Source organism: Podarcis tiliguerta (assembly GCF_965153285.1).
Source record: "Podarcis tiliguerta genome assembly, chromosome: Z".
Taxonomy (NCBI): domain Eukaryota; kingdom Metazoa; phylum Chordata; class Lepidosauria; order Squamata; family Lacertidae; genus Podarcis; species Podarcis tiliguerta.
The window spans coordinates 40,573,160-40,587,477 of NC_139553.1; the positions used below are offsets into that span (position 1 = coordinate 40,573,160).

At 44.4% G+C, this 14,318-nt stretch overlaps 1 protein-coding gene across 6 annotated transcripts in view; it reads left to right on the plus strand.

Moving 5' to 3' along the window:
- The window catches only part of IL1RAPL2 (interleukin 1 receptor accessory protein like 2), a 484,356-nt gene that overhangs the window by 250,146 nt on the left and 219,892 nt on the right, over positions 1 to 14,318 (plus strand). For 5 of the 6 annotated variants that reach the window (XM_083422315.1, XM_083422316.1, XM_083422314.1 and 2 more), the window contains one exon: positions 13,996 to 14,269. The exons of the other annotated variant lie outside the window; for it this stretch is intronic. In XM_083422315.1, coding sequence (XP_083278441.1) covers positions 13,996 to 14,269 — 274 coding nt within the window. The remainder of the gene's footprint in view (positions 1 to 13,995; positions 14,270 to 14,318) is intronic. 6 annotated transcript variants of the gene reach the window in all.

Sequence of the window (14,318 nt, forward strand, 5' to 3'; positions counted from 1 at the left end):
AGAGAGGGGGTCTTAGACAGCTGTGGGGAGGTGGGAGCTTTCGATCTTGGGAACTAATACATGGGGCAAGACCTACCGGAGATGAACTGCTCTGCTCTTTAGACCTGGCACTCTACCAAGTCTGTGGAGATAGTATTTTTGCTAATAAAGAGTTAACTCCAACTTTGAAAGGTGTGATTTGACACTGAGGGCCACAGTTGCTTCTGCAAAGCTTCCAGGGGCTATGAGCCAGAGGCAAAAGTGAGCAAGGTACTGGATGTAAAATTTACCTTTCTATAGTAGGGAGCATCCTTGAGGTCACTCATAAATAGCTACCACCTATACTGAGCAGGCAGGCACACAGGTCACCTGGTCACAGTCCTCCCCACCAAAGTGAGCTGCATTGTATTTCTATTTAAATTGAAATAACATGTGCAGGTGAATTAGCATATACAAATTGTATGCAGATATGTGTCTTCTCTCTCTCTCTCTCTCTTAGTGATGCCATAAGTGACCCCCCTAGTTTGTAAATCAGCATTGGTACCTAAAAGGAACAGGGTACATTGGGAGCCCTGCAAAATTTTGCTTTCAAGCTGGGTGCAAAAAATAAATAAAAAATTGCTTAAATTACAACTAAACCAGTCTTTCTTTCTTCTACATGGTGCAGAACACTAATTTCTTCCCTACCTAGGCTGATTGTAGGTTTATCATAGGCCCCAACCTTAATAGGCTGCCAGTGAGCAATCAGCTAGAAAGGGGTGTTTGTTTCGTAGCCTTTACAATATAGTGCGGTTGAAATCAGAACTGGGTATTCTAAAGGTATTGACCTTGATGCTTACTGAAATCTTGGGGTGAGCTTTTTTCTTCGGTATAGTTAATTATATGCAACATATGCAATCATTTGCACTATGCTTTGCAACAAAGGTTGGGACGCGGGTGGCACTGAGGGTTAAACCACAGAGCCTTGGGCTTGCCGATCAGAAGGTCGGCGGTTCAAATATCCGCGGCGGGGTGAGCTCCCGTTGCTCGGTCCCTGCTCCTGCCAACCTAGCAGTTCGAAAGCACGTCAAAAGTGCAATTACAGTGGTACCTCGGGTTACATACATTTCAGGTTACACACTATGCTAACCCAGAAATAGTGCTTCAGGTTAAGAACTTTGCTCCAGGATAAGAACAGAAATCGGGCTCCAGCAGCGCGGCAGGAGGAGGCCCCATTAGCTAAAGTGGTGCTTCAGGTTAAGAAAGGACCTCCGGAACAAATTAAGTACTTAACCTGAAGTACCACTGTAGATAAATAGGTACTGCTCCAGCGGGAAGGTAAACGGCGTTTCCGTGCGCTGCTCTGGTTCGCCAGAAGCAGCTTAGTCATGCTGGCCACATGACCCGGAAGCTGTACGCCGGCTCCCTCGGCCAATAAAGCGAGATGAGAGCTGCAACCCTGGGGTTAGTCACGACTGGACCTAATGGTCAGGGGTCCCTTTACCTTGCACCAAAGGCTATCAAGCACTTTGAAGACTTCCATGCAAATAGCCCCCTACTGGGCTTAGGGAACAAGTTGTGACCTCGCCCACAAAGGGTGCCCTCAAATGAAGCTCTTTTCAGCTTGTCCACAGAAAGGACTGGCAGGGAAGGGAAAGAGATGCTCAGTTTTGGGATGGAGTCCCTGGACGTAGTTGTGGGGGTGAGGCTTTGCTCTTCTCAGCTACATTCTGGGTAGCACCTGTCCACAGAACTGAATGGAAACCACTGAGGACAGAGCCAACCTATATTTGGATATAGCACTGCCTTTGCTGGTTCCAGTACTTGAAGTGCAATCTTAGGTATATTTCCTTGGAGGAAGCCCCTAAACTGGAAGCAATATAGAAATTAACTGTATATTGTTTCAGGTATTACATTTTCGCTCCCTCTTTTTTCTAAAAAGGTTATCTACCCCTGGTTTACAACATCTCAGTATTCTAGACTGCTCAAAAGCAACAGAAACAGGAATGTCAAGATTTTGCTTTACTTAGCTTTTCTCCTAGTAAAGGTATTGTACAAGGGCAGGGAGCCTGTGCCCCTCCATGTGTTGCTGGACTACAACTCCCATCAGCCCCAGTCAGCATGGCCAATGGTGGCTTGCAGTCAAACAACATCTGGAGAGCCATAAGCCTCACCATCCTAGCACTACAACATGAGATAAGCAAATGAAGAAGTGACCAGGAATAATTTGAATACCATGCCAAGGAGATTCAGGACAGGCAAAAGAGAGGGTACAGTACTTCTTCAAACAGCACAAACAATGGAGTCTATCTACCAAAAGATTGGACAAATTTATGGGGGATAATGATATCAACAGCTGCTAATTATGATGACTATATATTGCCTCTACTAGTTTTTGGGACTCACAGGTGGGAGATCATGAGTAATGAGAGTGCTTGCTGTGCTCATTAGTAACAGGCAGAACGGTAGGGTGCCACCTGCCCTCCAATCAGGCATATTGCTGCTCCTTATCAGGAGGCAGAGGGGAATGAAGAGGGCAGTATCAAGGTCAGTATGGTGCAAATGTACCAGCAGAGTCAATCCTGTGGACCTGCTGGTGGGTTTGCACCGTGCCAACCCTATTGGTGCCTCGCCCTTGGTAAGCAGCAGCAATGCAAGCAACCAGAGATTTGGTGGGCAGTGGTGCACCACCTCACTGTCTGTTACAGGCACTCAAATCACATTGTGGGCTTCCCATAGGCAAATTGTGGACTAGAGGGGCCTTTGATCAGAATTCAGTGGAGCTTTTCTTAGGATCTTGTGCTGTAGGATCCAAGCTGCTTTTTCAGGTTTGGGCATACCAAACAACATTGTTTACATTTTGTCATTTGAACCACAGACTGCCCCACCTTCTCTGCAATTGCAGAAATTGTCATTGAAACTTTCTTTGGTTTCTAAAGAGGTTCTTCCTGTGGTGTGAAGGGCTGTTCTTTGAGAAACCTGAGCCCAAAGATTCCTTGGGTCTTTTGAATTAGTCCTGTAGTTTTGGGACATATGTGTGTAGGTATATGAATACACTCATATGTGCCCATGTATAATCCTTGTTCCCTTGATTATATTTATTACATTTGTATCCCTCTTTCCTCTGAAAATCTCAAGGCAGTGTAGCCCACCCACCCTGGCTTTTCCTATCAACAACCCTGTGAGGTAGGTTAGATTGAGAGTTCACACAGTGAGCTTCGTGGCTGAGTGGCAATTTGAACCTGGATCTTCTCAGCTGGAGTGTAACAAGCTAACCACTACACCCCATGCTGGCTCTCACCTTTTGTAATAGCTCAGTCAGTGGAGCATGAAACACTTAATCTCAGAGTCATGGTTTTGAGCCCCATGTTGGGCAAAAGATACATGTATTGCAAGGGGGTTGGACTACATGCCCCCACCTGGTCCCTTCCAACTCTACAGTTCCATGTTTAAGTCTGTAGACTTTTACAGCAAAATTCCTACTCAGCTGATGTCCATTTGGATGGGTGGGGTAGAAAGCAGAAAAGTCAATGATAGATGGGAGCTGAAGCCAATGTCAGGCACAGTATCCAGCATGAGGTTGTGCTGTTGAGGCACTATTGGTCTCCTGGCTTCCCTACACAGCTGGTTGCTGGCACTTACAAAGAATGTGAAGGGAGTGGTAACAAGCAGAGGGCTTGGCCCAGTGCAAAACATAGTGGTTAGAGTGTTGAATTGGTTCCACCACCGGATGCTGCACCAGATCAAGCTCCTTGCACCTCTCCCCTCTCCTCTTAGTAATCCACTGGGTTGGGAAACCAGGAGAACCTTACCAGCTGTTCCTGGTTTTGTCTCCATTCTCCATTCTCCAAACTTCTCAGGGAGCAGGCTGAGGTTGGTGGAGCAGTGCCCCGTTTCCCCAATTGCACCAGATTCAACTGTTCCTACTGGAAACAAGGAACAGCATGAAGTGATTTGATGGGGCATGCTTGCAATATACTGGAGCATATGCAACAGTAAAATAGCATGAGTTGTGTAACTTTTTTTCATTTTCATTTTTGCGTTGAGCTTAAAAATTCTGACACGTCTAACAGTCCCACAATTATGAATTGCTTCGGGTGACAGTTGCTTACAAAAAGTGTTACAGGCAGATTTGGAATGTAAAGATTATTCATATGACAGCAAGCAGAGAGACAAATTACTTAGTGATTGTGTACACGCTCTCTTATAATTGCTCATAAATTATTATGGTTCATGCTAAAATGCACCCAGAATCCCTAGACCACTGGATTTATTTAAAATATGAACCACAGCAAATCATTTGAAATGTGGCGTACTGCAGTACATGTTGTACAATTATTGCAGATAGAGAAATATATACTCTGGCTTGCCAGCAGTGAAGTTCATTGACAATCCATTGTCGGATTTCAAGATTTCCTTTTCATCTATTCCTGAAACTTGGAGCATGATTAGTTGCTTGATATAAGGGCTATATTCTGAGGGCTTCTGCACATTAACAGCAGGATCTGATGCATGTCTCCTTCCAAGTCCCATTGAGTTCAATGGAATTCACTCTCAAGTAAGTGTGTATAAGGAGAATGTGTGATCCTAAGGGCCCTTTCAGAGAACTTCATTGTGTTCAGTGTGGCTGGCCAACGTTGCTGCACTGCTCCCATCTGCTTGTGCTGCTGCTGATGACCACCACTCTGCTCTCTCCCTCCTTCCCTTTCATGCCTGCCTGAAGGAGGCAATGTAGGAAGAGGAAGTGAGCAGTTGGAGGTGAGAAGCTGTGGAGGCAACACAGCCCCTGCCTACCCACCTCAGGCAATGCAATGCCTTGTGCTGGTCCTGATGCTCACCAGAATGGAGGACCTGTGGCCCTCGAAAACAAATACCATTGACACAGGCTTTACATACAAGTATTGCCTACTTGGGTATGTGACCTCCTGCATACAAATCATGTGCTATACCACCCTCTGAGTTTGGCAGCCAGTCACTACACCCTGTAACAGTGTGCTGCATTATTTACTCCCTTTTATTTATTTATTGTACTCTATGTTAGTCTTCTTCGTGGTACATGGGGTTCCTGAGGCAAGTCTCCCTTCACTGACCAGACCAAGGCTCCGTGCGCACTAACCTGTTTGTAGCAAAAAAATGTAGTTTTTTCTCAATGCAGAATCATGCTCATCCTCAACATGCTGTTTTCAATCTGGGTTGATTCTAGATCATGAAACCAGAGTGGATTGTGGTTGCTTGGTATGCATTTGAAACCACTCCCTTTGATTGGTATCAAGGGCGCTTCCCAGCCAAAGGAATGCACATGGCAGATAGTTAAGTATTTATTGTCAAAGGTAACACTCACCGTCGCTTCTACAGCTCTGGATATCAACGCACACCAATCCAACTGCTAGGCAGCCATTCCTAGGTCTGTGCTCTATGGAACAGTTGCAGCAGTTGGGAACCATTCCCCTTCCAATGGTTTATGTATCTTCTCCCAACGGGCTGTGTACATGTAGCCAGAGACTGTTTCTGTGTGGAAACTTCCTCTGCTCCTCCCTTTTCAATCCCCTCCTGGTTCTGGGAGGTAGTGGTTCAGGAGAGGGTGGGGAAGCACCTGGCTCTTCACTTGCCTGACCTGACCCTCCAGCTCTGAAACTTCCCCTGCTTCTGATTCTTGCCTCCTGGCTGGTATGGGTCCCCAGAAAGTACTACGTGTCTCTCCTGAGTCGGACTCCAGCCCCGCTGCCCCCTGGTGCACCCTCATCAGCATCCTGGCAGTTCCTGACAATTAGGTTATCTACACCTTTTCCTCCTTGCACATGCCCCAGGAGAATGAATAAGGAAGTAGTGGTTGTTATTGGGCAGGTGTGGATCAACTCCCATTGCTGGAACTGCCCTCATCTGTTTTCATATGTCCCCACTGCAAGGTAACGCAGAATTAATCTGCAAAGAGCTATTATTTTAAGAATGAAACCAATTTCTCAAGAAGCACTTTTTGGTGGCAAAAATGCAGTAGATCTAGGCTGCCTAGAAGAAACAATTTCCAATGATTCTGGAATAAAATGTCACGGGCACGCATCCCAGGAGTTGGCTTGTATGGAAATAGGTTGGTAAAGACATAGTCTGAAACAAGCTGTATGTTGTAATTATTAATGTATCTAATCAGAACTAGGTTGACCCAAACTCAAATGGCTTTGGGACAGTCTCAACCCAACCTACTTCATGGGATTGTTGTGAGAATAAAACAATGGGGAAAAGAAACAAGGCAGACCATTCCTTAAAGGAAGGCAGGATAAAATGATGGCAAGATTACCGTTAACACACCTGTGTCACATAGCTATTGTGAGGATGAAATGCTGCATAGGAACATGGAAAGTTGCCTTACATTGGGCCATCTAGCTTAGTATTGTCTACACTGACTGACAGCAGCTCCCTAGAGTTTCAGACTAGGACTCTTTCCAAGCCTTCCTTGGAGATGTCTGTCATTGGACCTGGGACCTTCTAGATGAAAAGCAAATGGTGCCCCCCTGAGCTAAGGACTTTGGGATATACTACTCTTACCTCCTTGAAAGAAGGGCAGGAGAAAAATGATGGTAAGCTTGCTTTGATGCACCTACCTTACTGGGTTGTGAGAATAAAATTGTGGGGAGGAGAGATCCAGCTATACCACCCTTACCTCCTTGAAGGAAGGGCGAGATAGAATGATAGTAGCATATGAAGCTCCATTTTTGTAGCCCCCATCATGTTTGAAATAATAGCATGGGGAATTTTTCAGATAAAGCTTGCACTTTTTGTGCTCCAATGACTGGTAGTTCAGTTACTATCTTGGGTGGGAGGGAATCTTACTTTACAGCATAAGCTTTAGAGAGCTTGACCTAGATTTGAGCCCATGCACAGCTACGAAAAGAAGAAACATTCTTGATGTGGCTTTCGATGAGAGAAAATGACACAGGCGGGGGGGCAGGGAGTCATCTTCTGTTTGATTAGCCTCTCTTCAATGATTATGATTTAGTCCAAGCTCATTTCAAGTCCCCCCACCCTTCCCCTAAATGTCATCAAATGTTACGTACCCTGTTATAAATAGTCTTCAGTCAGTTTCTCAGAACATGTTGCTCTTTGTAATTATCTCCTTGGAGCTCGTTGAAGACTTAGCCAGGCAACAAATGAAAGAGCTCCAAGCCAGGCAGAAACAATGAAGAATCATGGCTTACATACATCGCTCCCTTTCAGCAGAGGCATCCACATCCTTTAATTATTCCCATCATTAACTGCTGTGCTTGGTACAAAATTGTAATAATATTTGGGCCCAGCTGAAGGAAAAGACAGACTTGTCAATGTGGAAATGTATTATGTCACTTTTTTAAAAAAGAAAAAGAAAAAAAAGATCCCAATTTGCCCCAGGATGTCTCTGGAGTTGTTACATATTCAGTAATATGGTATAATTCTGGGTTAGCCAATGTGGCTCCCTCCAGATGTTGAGGTTATGTCACCTTCCACATATGTCTCTGGGCAATGTGCACAATATAATAAAAACAGTTTAAAACAGCACAGGAAATAACAGCAAATGAATGTAAAAATCAATGCAAAGTGGGCACCCATGGCAGAGAAATATCTATCCAACTGGGAAAGCTTATTAAAACAAAAATGCCTTCACCTGTCATATCTCAACCGGAACACTGCTCCACAGAGCAGGAGCAGCCACACTAAAAGACCTGCTCCAACTTACCGGTACTTCGGATCTCTTTGGGACCGCTAGGAAAAAGTCTCCTGCATACTGCAGTAATCTGCTGGGTATATAAGGGATAAGGCAGTTCTTCAAATAATGCTTTGGACTATGACTCCCATTAGCCCCAACCAGCATTACCAGTGGCCAGGGATGAAGGGAATTGTAGCCCAAAACATCTGGAGGGCAACACAGTGGCTTACCTTGGAACAGTTTTGAATGATTAAAATTCTCCAGTATGAAGTACTTGTGGTAACTGTTTTTCTACCATTGTGGTCTGGCAACTCCTGCAGCCCAGCGGGTACTAAACATATTGCTCTGCCTTCTTTTGGACCACATCAGTGAAGCTGAGAGGCGGGTCTTGTCGTCTGGGAAACCCAGGACCTCCATACACACTGTCCAGGCTTGCACCCAAGGGAGGTCACTTTGATGCTGCTAATGCAGCGAAAACTACATGGGAAGCAGCAGTTATGAGTTACCGGTCTCTGCAGCCACAGCAGGCACTGTGATTCTCCAGCGGTTTAGCTTCACCCCAGGATCCACACTCTATTGTCTCTTGAGTCAGACAGATGCCAACAACAAATTGGTCCTGATGTAAAGCACACACACCTTGAAGCCGTATTCATGTTCATATAATCAGCTGCCTTATACTAGTTGGGACCATTGATCTACCTAGTGCATGATATCTACAATGACTGGTAGTAGATCTCCAATGATCTACAGACAGGGGTCTTATGCAGCTATACCTGGGGATGCATAGGGATTGAACCCAAGACCTTCTACATATATGACATGGGCTCTACCTCTGAATTTCGGTCCTTCCTAACAATGCCAAATTCCATCCCAGGGAAAATAACAGCTTGAGGTAGCAAGAGAGATTTCCATTGGAGCCATAGCATGACAGAGAATATATTAAACTTTCTTTTTTGCACAGAATGCTCTTGGTCTTGATTGCCACTACGCTGCCCCCCACATGCCTGCTGTTTTCAAAAAATAAAACCCCAAACTCATAAAATGCAATCTTCCATTTTATGTATTGGCTAGTTGGCCCTGTCTGAAAGAGGCTCTTTAGATTTTCTAGCTCTGCTCCGTAAGATACTAGTGTGGTATAGTGAATCGAGTGTTAGACTAAGATCTGAGAAACCAGGGTTCAAATCCCCACCAGTAGCAGGGCCAGGGGGGCAGAGGGGCACTGGGTGGCACATGTGCTGCAGGGCCCTGGAGTCACTGCCCCTTCCGGGTGCTCGGCTTGTGCAGGGCTATCTCTGAAAAAAAGCTCAGCAATTTTGGGTGCCCTAGGGGCTGGCCGGTGGTCCCCACTCAGCTATGAAGCTCACTGGGTGACCTTGTGCCAATCACTCACTCTCAGCCTAACCTACAGTGTTGTTGTGATGATAAAAAGGAGAGGAAGAGGACAATATTGAACTCCTTGAAGGAAAGGTAGGATAGAAATGGAAACTAGATTCTGGATCCCCTTCATGCAGAGTATGTCTTCTACCATTGAGCTCTGCCATCTCCCTATTGGAGGGGTGAATCTTGGTATGTCATCTCTGTCCTTGCCCATTGCTGTGCACCTGGCATGGCTGGGAAGAGGTAGAAAGGGCATAGCTGCCCATTATGGCTATGTGAAGCCCCTCTTCATCTGCTCTTTTTGAGCAGATGGTTACAATCATGGCTTTTGTCCTATTCCTACCCAAGAGTCTAAGCTTGATGAGGATTGCGGAAGAAGTCCATTATCATGACAATCAAGTCTATGAATGGTGAAATAACATGAAAACGATGGATTGTTCTTGATCTCTCACTTTGAAAGCAACAACAAGGATGCTTTCAGTACAAGCACTGCCCTAAATGTCAAATCAAGCAGACTTTGTTTACACAAACCAAAGCCACGTGTACCATTCAACCAAGGACAGGGATGAATATAGACTGCCTGTTTTCTTGGTCTAAAGGGTTAGCTGTATTTGATTTCTTAGGGCAACCTTAAGATCCACTTTTAATAAGCTGTTCAAACAAGCAACCTCTAAGCAATGAAAGATAAATGTTCAGCTCTTGTTAAGGTCACTCTGAGGTCCTTTTTTTTATTTAATCTAATTTGCTTCATATCTATGCTTATTCACCATCTTATGATGCCATGAAACAAGTTGTGATTGTTTAACCATCAGATGCATAATGCAGAGAATATTCAGAAAGGTTATTCCCTGAGGAAGCAGGGTTAAGCTCCATGCAAATTGTTCTGCTGATACAGTTTGCAGTTGTAACATAGGAATCTGCCCTACACAGAGTATTGGTCTATATCAGTGTTTTTCAAATTTGAGGTCTCTAGCTGTTTTTGGACTACAGTTCCCTGACCAGCAGTCCTGCTAGCCAGGGTTAATGGGAGTTGTAGTCCAAAAACAGCTGGAGACCCAAGTTTGGGAAGCACTGATCTGGTCTAATACTGACCACACAATGAATAGCAGCATGACTCCAGTATTTCAGACTGGAGTCTTTCCCAATCCTACCCTGATATGTCAGAGATTGACCTGTGAACTCTGGCATTAGCTCCACCCATCCACATCCAGGAGCATCCATGTTTTTGTCTGTGCAATAGGACAGACATCGTGGCTAGGTTTTTCAGGCTCTGCATTTTAATACTTCAGTTACATTTTCTGAAAAAGAGGATTTGGTGTGTCATTAACGCCAAGAGCATTTTATTTTATTTTATTTTACACATGACTCTTATGTTAGTTTTTAGATCATGCCTGCTGCCTCTTGAACTTAACCTGTCTTGAAACCTTACATGACAAAGGTTTACAAATGGAAATTTAGCTGAACCATGCAAAATGCATTTGAAATATGGTTCACTTGCTCAGTTCAAGTGACCACACTGTAATTAAATTTGAGATGCTGTGATTTGGAAATTAGTCTTCTAAGCCTGGATTTGAAGGGATTTGATAGGAGCTTAAAGTAACTAAAGAAAAATAATTAAGAGCTAGAGAGAACTGTCAAAGAGGGCTGGGATTTTAGTAAGCGATGGATTTAGGAGAGATCTTTGTATGCCATCAGTGCAGTCATAACCAGTGGTACTGGCCACCCCAATTTCTGCTGAGTGGGGCATGAGATTCCAAGGCGTCTCGACACTCAACCAGGGTTGATGTTCCTTTGGGAAAGATAAGGCACAGAGGAGTCTGCAGTGTCTTTGAGATATTATTTATTTAGACACATTTACAGCAAAATCTTCAGTGGAGAGAGATTTCTTCAAAGCAGCCCAGCACTGGATTCCAGACATCTCCATGTCTCTCTCCCAGCCTGCCTTCAGCCAGTCTGCCAAGAAGGCTTTGGCTTTCACAGCAGTTCATCAAGCCCATCTCTAAATTTGAAAGGGACACATTTTTACTATGTGACATCATGTCCGCTGTTACCTATTTACCCAGGGCTCAGGCAGTGCATCATTGACTGGCCACTGTCCAGCAATTACACCTTGATGGTCCTTCTCCTTAGGCCAGGCATGTCCAACTCCCAAGAGACTGCGATCTACTCCCACTATCACCATCATCATCATCATCATTTATTATGGTCAAAGACCAACTTGAAAAGCACAACTGGAACAGCTTTCACAAGAATAAAATATACATTTAAAGCAGCGTACAACAACAGCTTAAAGATTAAAATCTAAGATAAACTGGCAGTGATCTACCCATTGGATTGATCAACGTTGTTGAGCCTGATGCAATTAGCTAGTTTTGACTACTCCTCTTTTCCCATTACAACAATTTAAAATAATAATTTATTATTTATACCCCACCCATCTGGCCAGGCATCCCCAGCCACTCAGCGTTATGAACTGGGTTTTTTTTTTGGGGGGGGGGTCTGACAGAAAGACAGAGGGAGGAAGTCAGCCTGCTGGTGAGGGAAGCAAGGAGTTCTTGCCTTTTGCTCAGAAGAATCTGGAAGCTCATGATGCTTGACATGCTCCTAGATGCAAGTGAGCTACTGCTACGCTCATGAAGACATAATTCACCCAAGGCGATTGTAGATCACACACTTGCATTTCAGGGATGAGGAAAACTGTGGACTTCCAGAGGTGGTGGACTCCATCCTCTGATAGCCAAGCATGGCTAGTGGTCAGGGATGATGCAGTAGCTCAGCAGTATCAGAAGGGTCCCTGGTGCTTCATCCCTGGAGAAGGGTAGGAAACTTGGGCTGCAGTGACTTGGGCTGCAACTCTCTCTCTCTGCCTCAACTATTTTTTATCTCCGCTTTTAAAGAAGGGAATGAACGGGCTGTTAAATGTAGCAAAATCGCTTGAACTGAGTAGCGCTGCAATGAAACATTCCACCCTAAAACACTACGGTGGGGAGGGGATGTCGTAAGAAACCAGAATGGCTTTTGCCCACTTGTTGGCACCTGTCTACAATGGAGACAATGGAGTATGCCTCGGGGAAGGGGGGCATGAAGTGAAACTGCTGGAAAAATCACACCTTCTGTTACTGTGGAGACTGGTAACTTGTAACTGCTGCCTCTCACATTGTTTCTGACCTCCCCAGGGCACAAGCCTGGGCAGTGTGTACGGACATCCTGGGCTGCCCAGATGACAAGACCCACTTCTTGGCCTTGCTGATGCAGTCCAAAGGAAAGCAGATGTTTGGCACCAGCTTAGTTGCAGGAGTTGCCAGATCATAATGGTAGAAAAATGGGTTCCACAAGTACTTCACACTGGAGAACTCTTATAATCAAAAACTATGCCAGGGTAAGCCAATGAGCTGCCCTCCAGATGTTTTGAACTAAAATTCCCATAATACCTGGCCACTGGTAGTGCTGGTTGGAGCTGATGGGAATGACCTCACTCCCTTCACCCCTTTCTATATGGGAGACCAACGGACTGAGGGAGCAGGGTTAAGCTCCATGCAAACTACAGTATACAGTTGAAACACAGGAATCTGCCCTACACAGAGTATTGATCTATCTTGGTGTTTTCCAGTCTTGGATCTCCAGCTGTTTTTGGACTATAACTCCCAGGACCAGTGGTCGGGTGATGGGAACCATAGTCCAGAAACAGCTGGAGATCTAAGTTTGGGAAACACAGGTGACCCAGATCTTGTTTTCATAAAAACAGGAAGTGGCACCATATTGAGTGGAGGGAGGGAGGCATAGATCTAAGAAATGTGTTAGAGAGACACATGGATCTGAGCTTCCAGTAACACATTGAAACACTGTACTGAAGGGAAAGCCCTTTGGGAATTTGGGACTCTGTGTTGAAAAAGTGAGAAGCTTTGATGGCTTAATGGTTTTTTGTGACGATCCTGATGTTTTGGGGCAGCTGGAGGGTATGAAATGCACTTTCACTTTCACTGAGCTGTAGCCCTGCCCCAAGGAGTTCCTCCCACATTGCCTGGAATTTCTTGGGTGGGCCTGGGAAATAGCCACATTGCAGTGGTACCCATGTCACCATGAAAGCACAAGAAGAGGTCTTGGGGTGGGAACGAAAACTAGCTAAATGACTAAGGTATTGCATGAAACACAAAAAGTTGGCCTCTTCCTCTTTTCTGCCAAAATTATAAATGTTTTCTGCGGAATCTCTCAAGTCCTTGTACACTCAAGTACATATCTTAATTTGTTTCTAATAAATGCCTTGCAGGGTTGCCTTCAAGTCAAAATTAAACATGGTGTGGATTTTGTCTCCACCACTAATCAGTATTTTACACAAAACATAGCTCACTAGAAAGAGGAAAGGAAAGTGGAAGAGGTGGTTTTGAGAACAGATGCCATTCTAGGGGTGTTTTTTTCTATTGGAAGAAAATTGCAATCACTAAACTGGTCAATTGGGTCAAGTGGTTGAGGTGAAAGCTCTAGAATTATTAATTAAGGATGGTGCATCTTGGCAGCAGGAATGAAAGAAACATAGAAAAGGGAATGGGAACATGTGAAGCCACCAATGCCCTCTAATAATTACCTAGAGTGTTTATGTCAAAATGGGTAATGTAAACCATCACTTTTTAATTAGTCTCATGTCTTATCATGGAGTGGTAAATAGCATTGTTTCAATTGTTATTTCTTTAGGGATGAGATTAATTTATATCAGTTTCCTAAGTGGTTTTGTGTTTCCATTTTCCATGTTTTACTGGTAGGACTGCCAACAGGTAGGGAACAATGGTTTGGATCCAATGTTAGTCCTACTCAGAGCAGACCCACTGAAATTAATGGGCATATATCTAGCTTAGATATATTAATTTCAATGGGTTCTGTCCTATTAGAGACTTTGAAACTTTCACACACTTACACCCACACTCACACACAAACTCACACACACTCACACACACACATATTGTATATATACTTATTCTTTTTGTTTGCAGTGGATGGTTGCATCGACTGGTTAGTGGATCTCAAGAAATACATGGCTTTGGCAGGTGAGCCCGTTCGAGTGAAATGCGCCCTTTTCTACAGCTACATCAGGACCAACTACAGCATGGCTCAAAGCACAGGCCTTCGTCTTATGTGGTACAAAAACAAAGGAGACTTGGAAGAACCCATTATCTTCTCTGAAGTCAGAATGAGCAAAGACGAAGACTCCATATGGTTTCATGCAGCAGAGGTTCAAGACAGTGGTTTCTACACCTGCGTGCTAAGGTGTGTATCATGCTAAACTATAATTGCAGGTTTAATGCATTTTGAAACG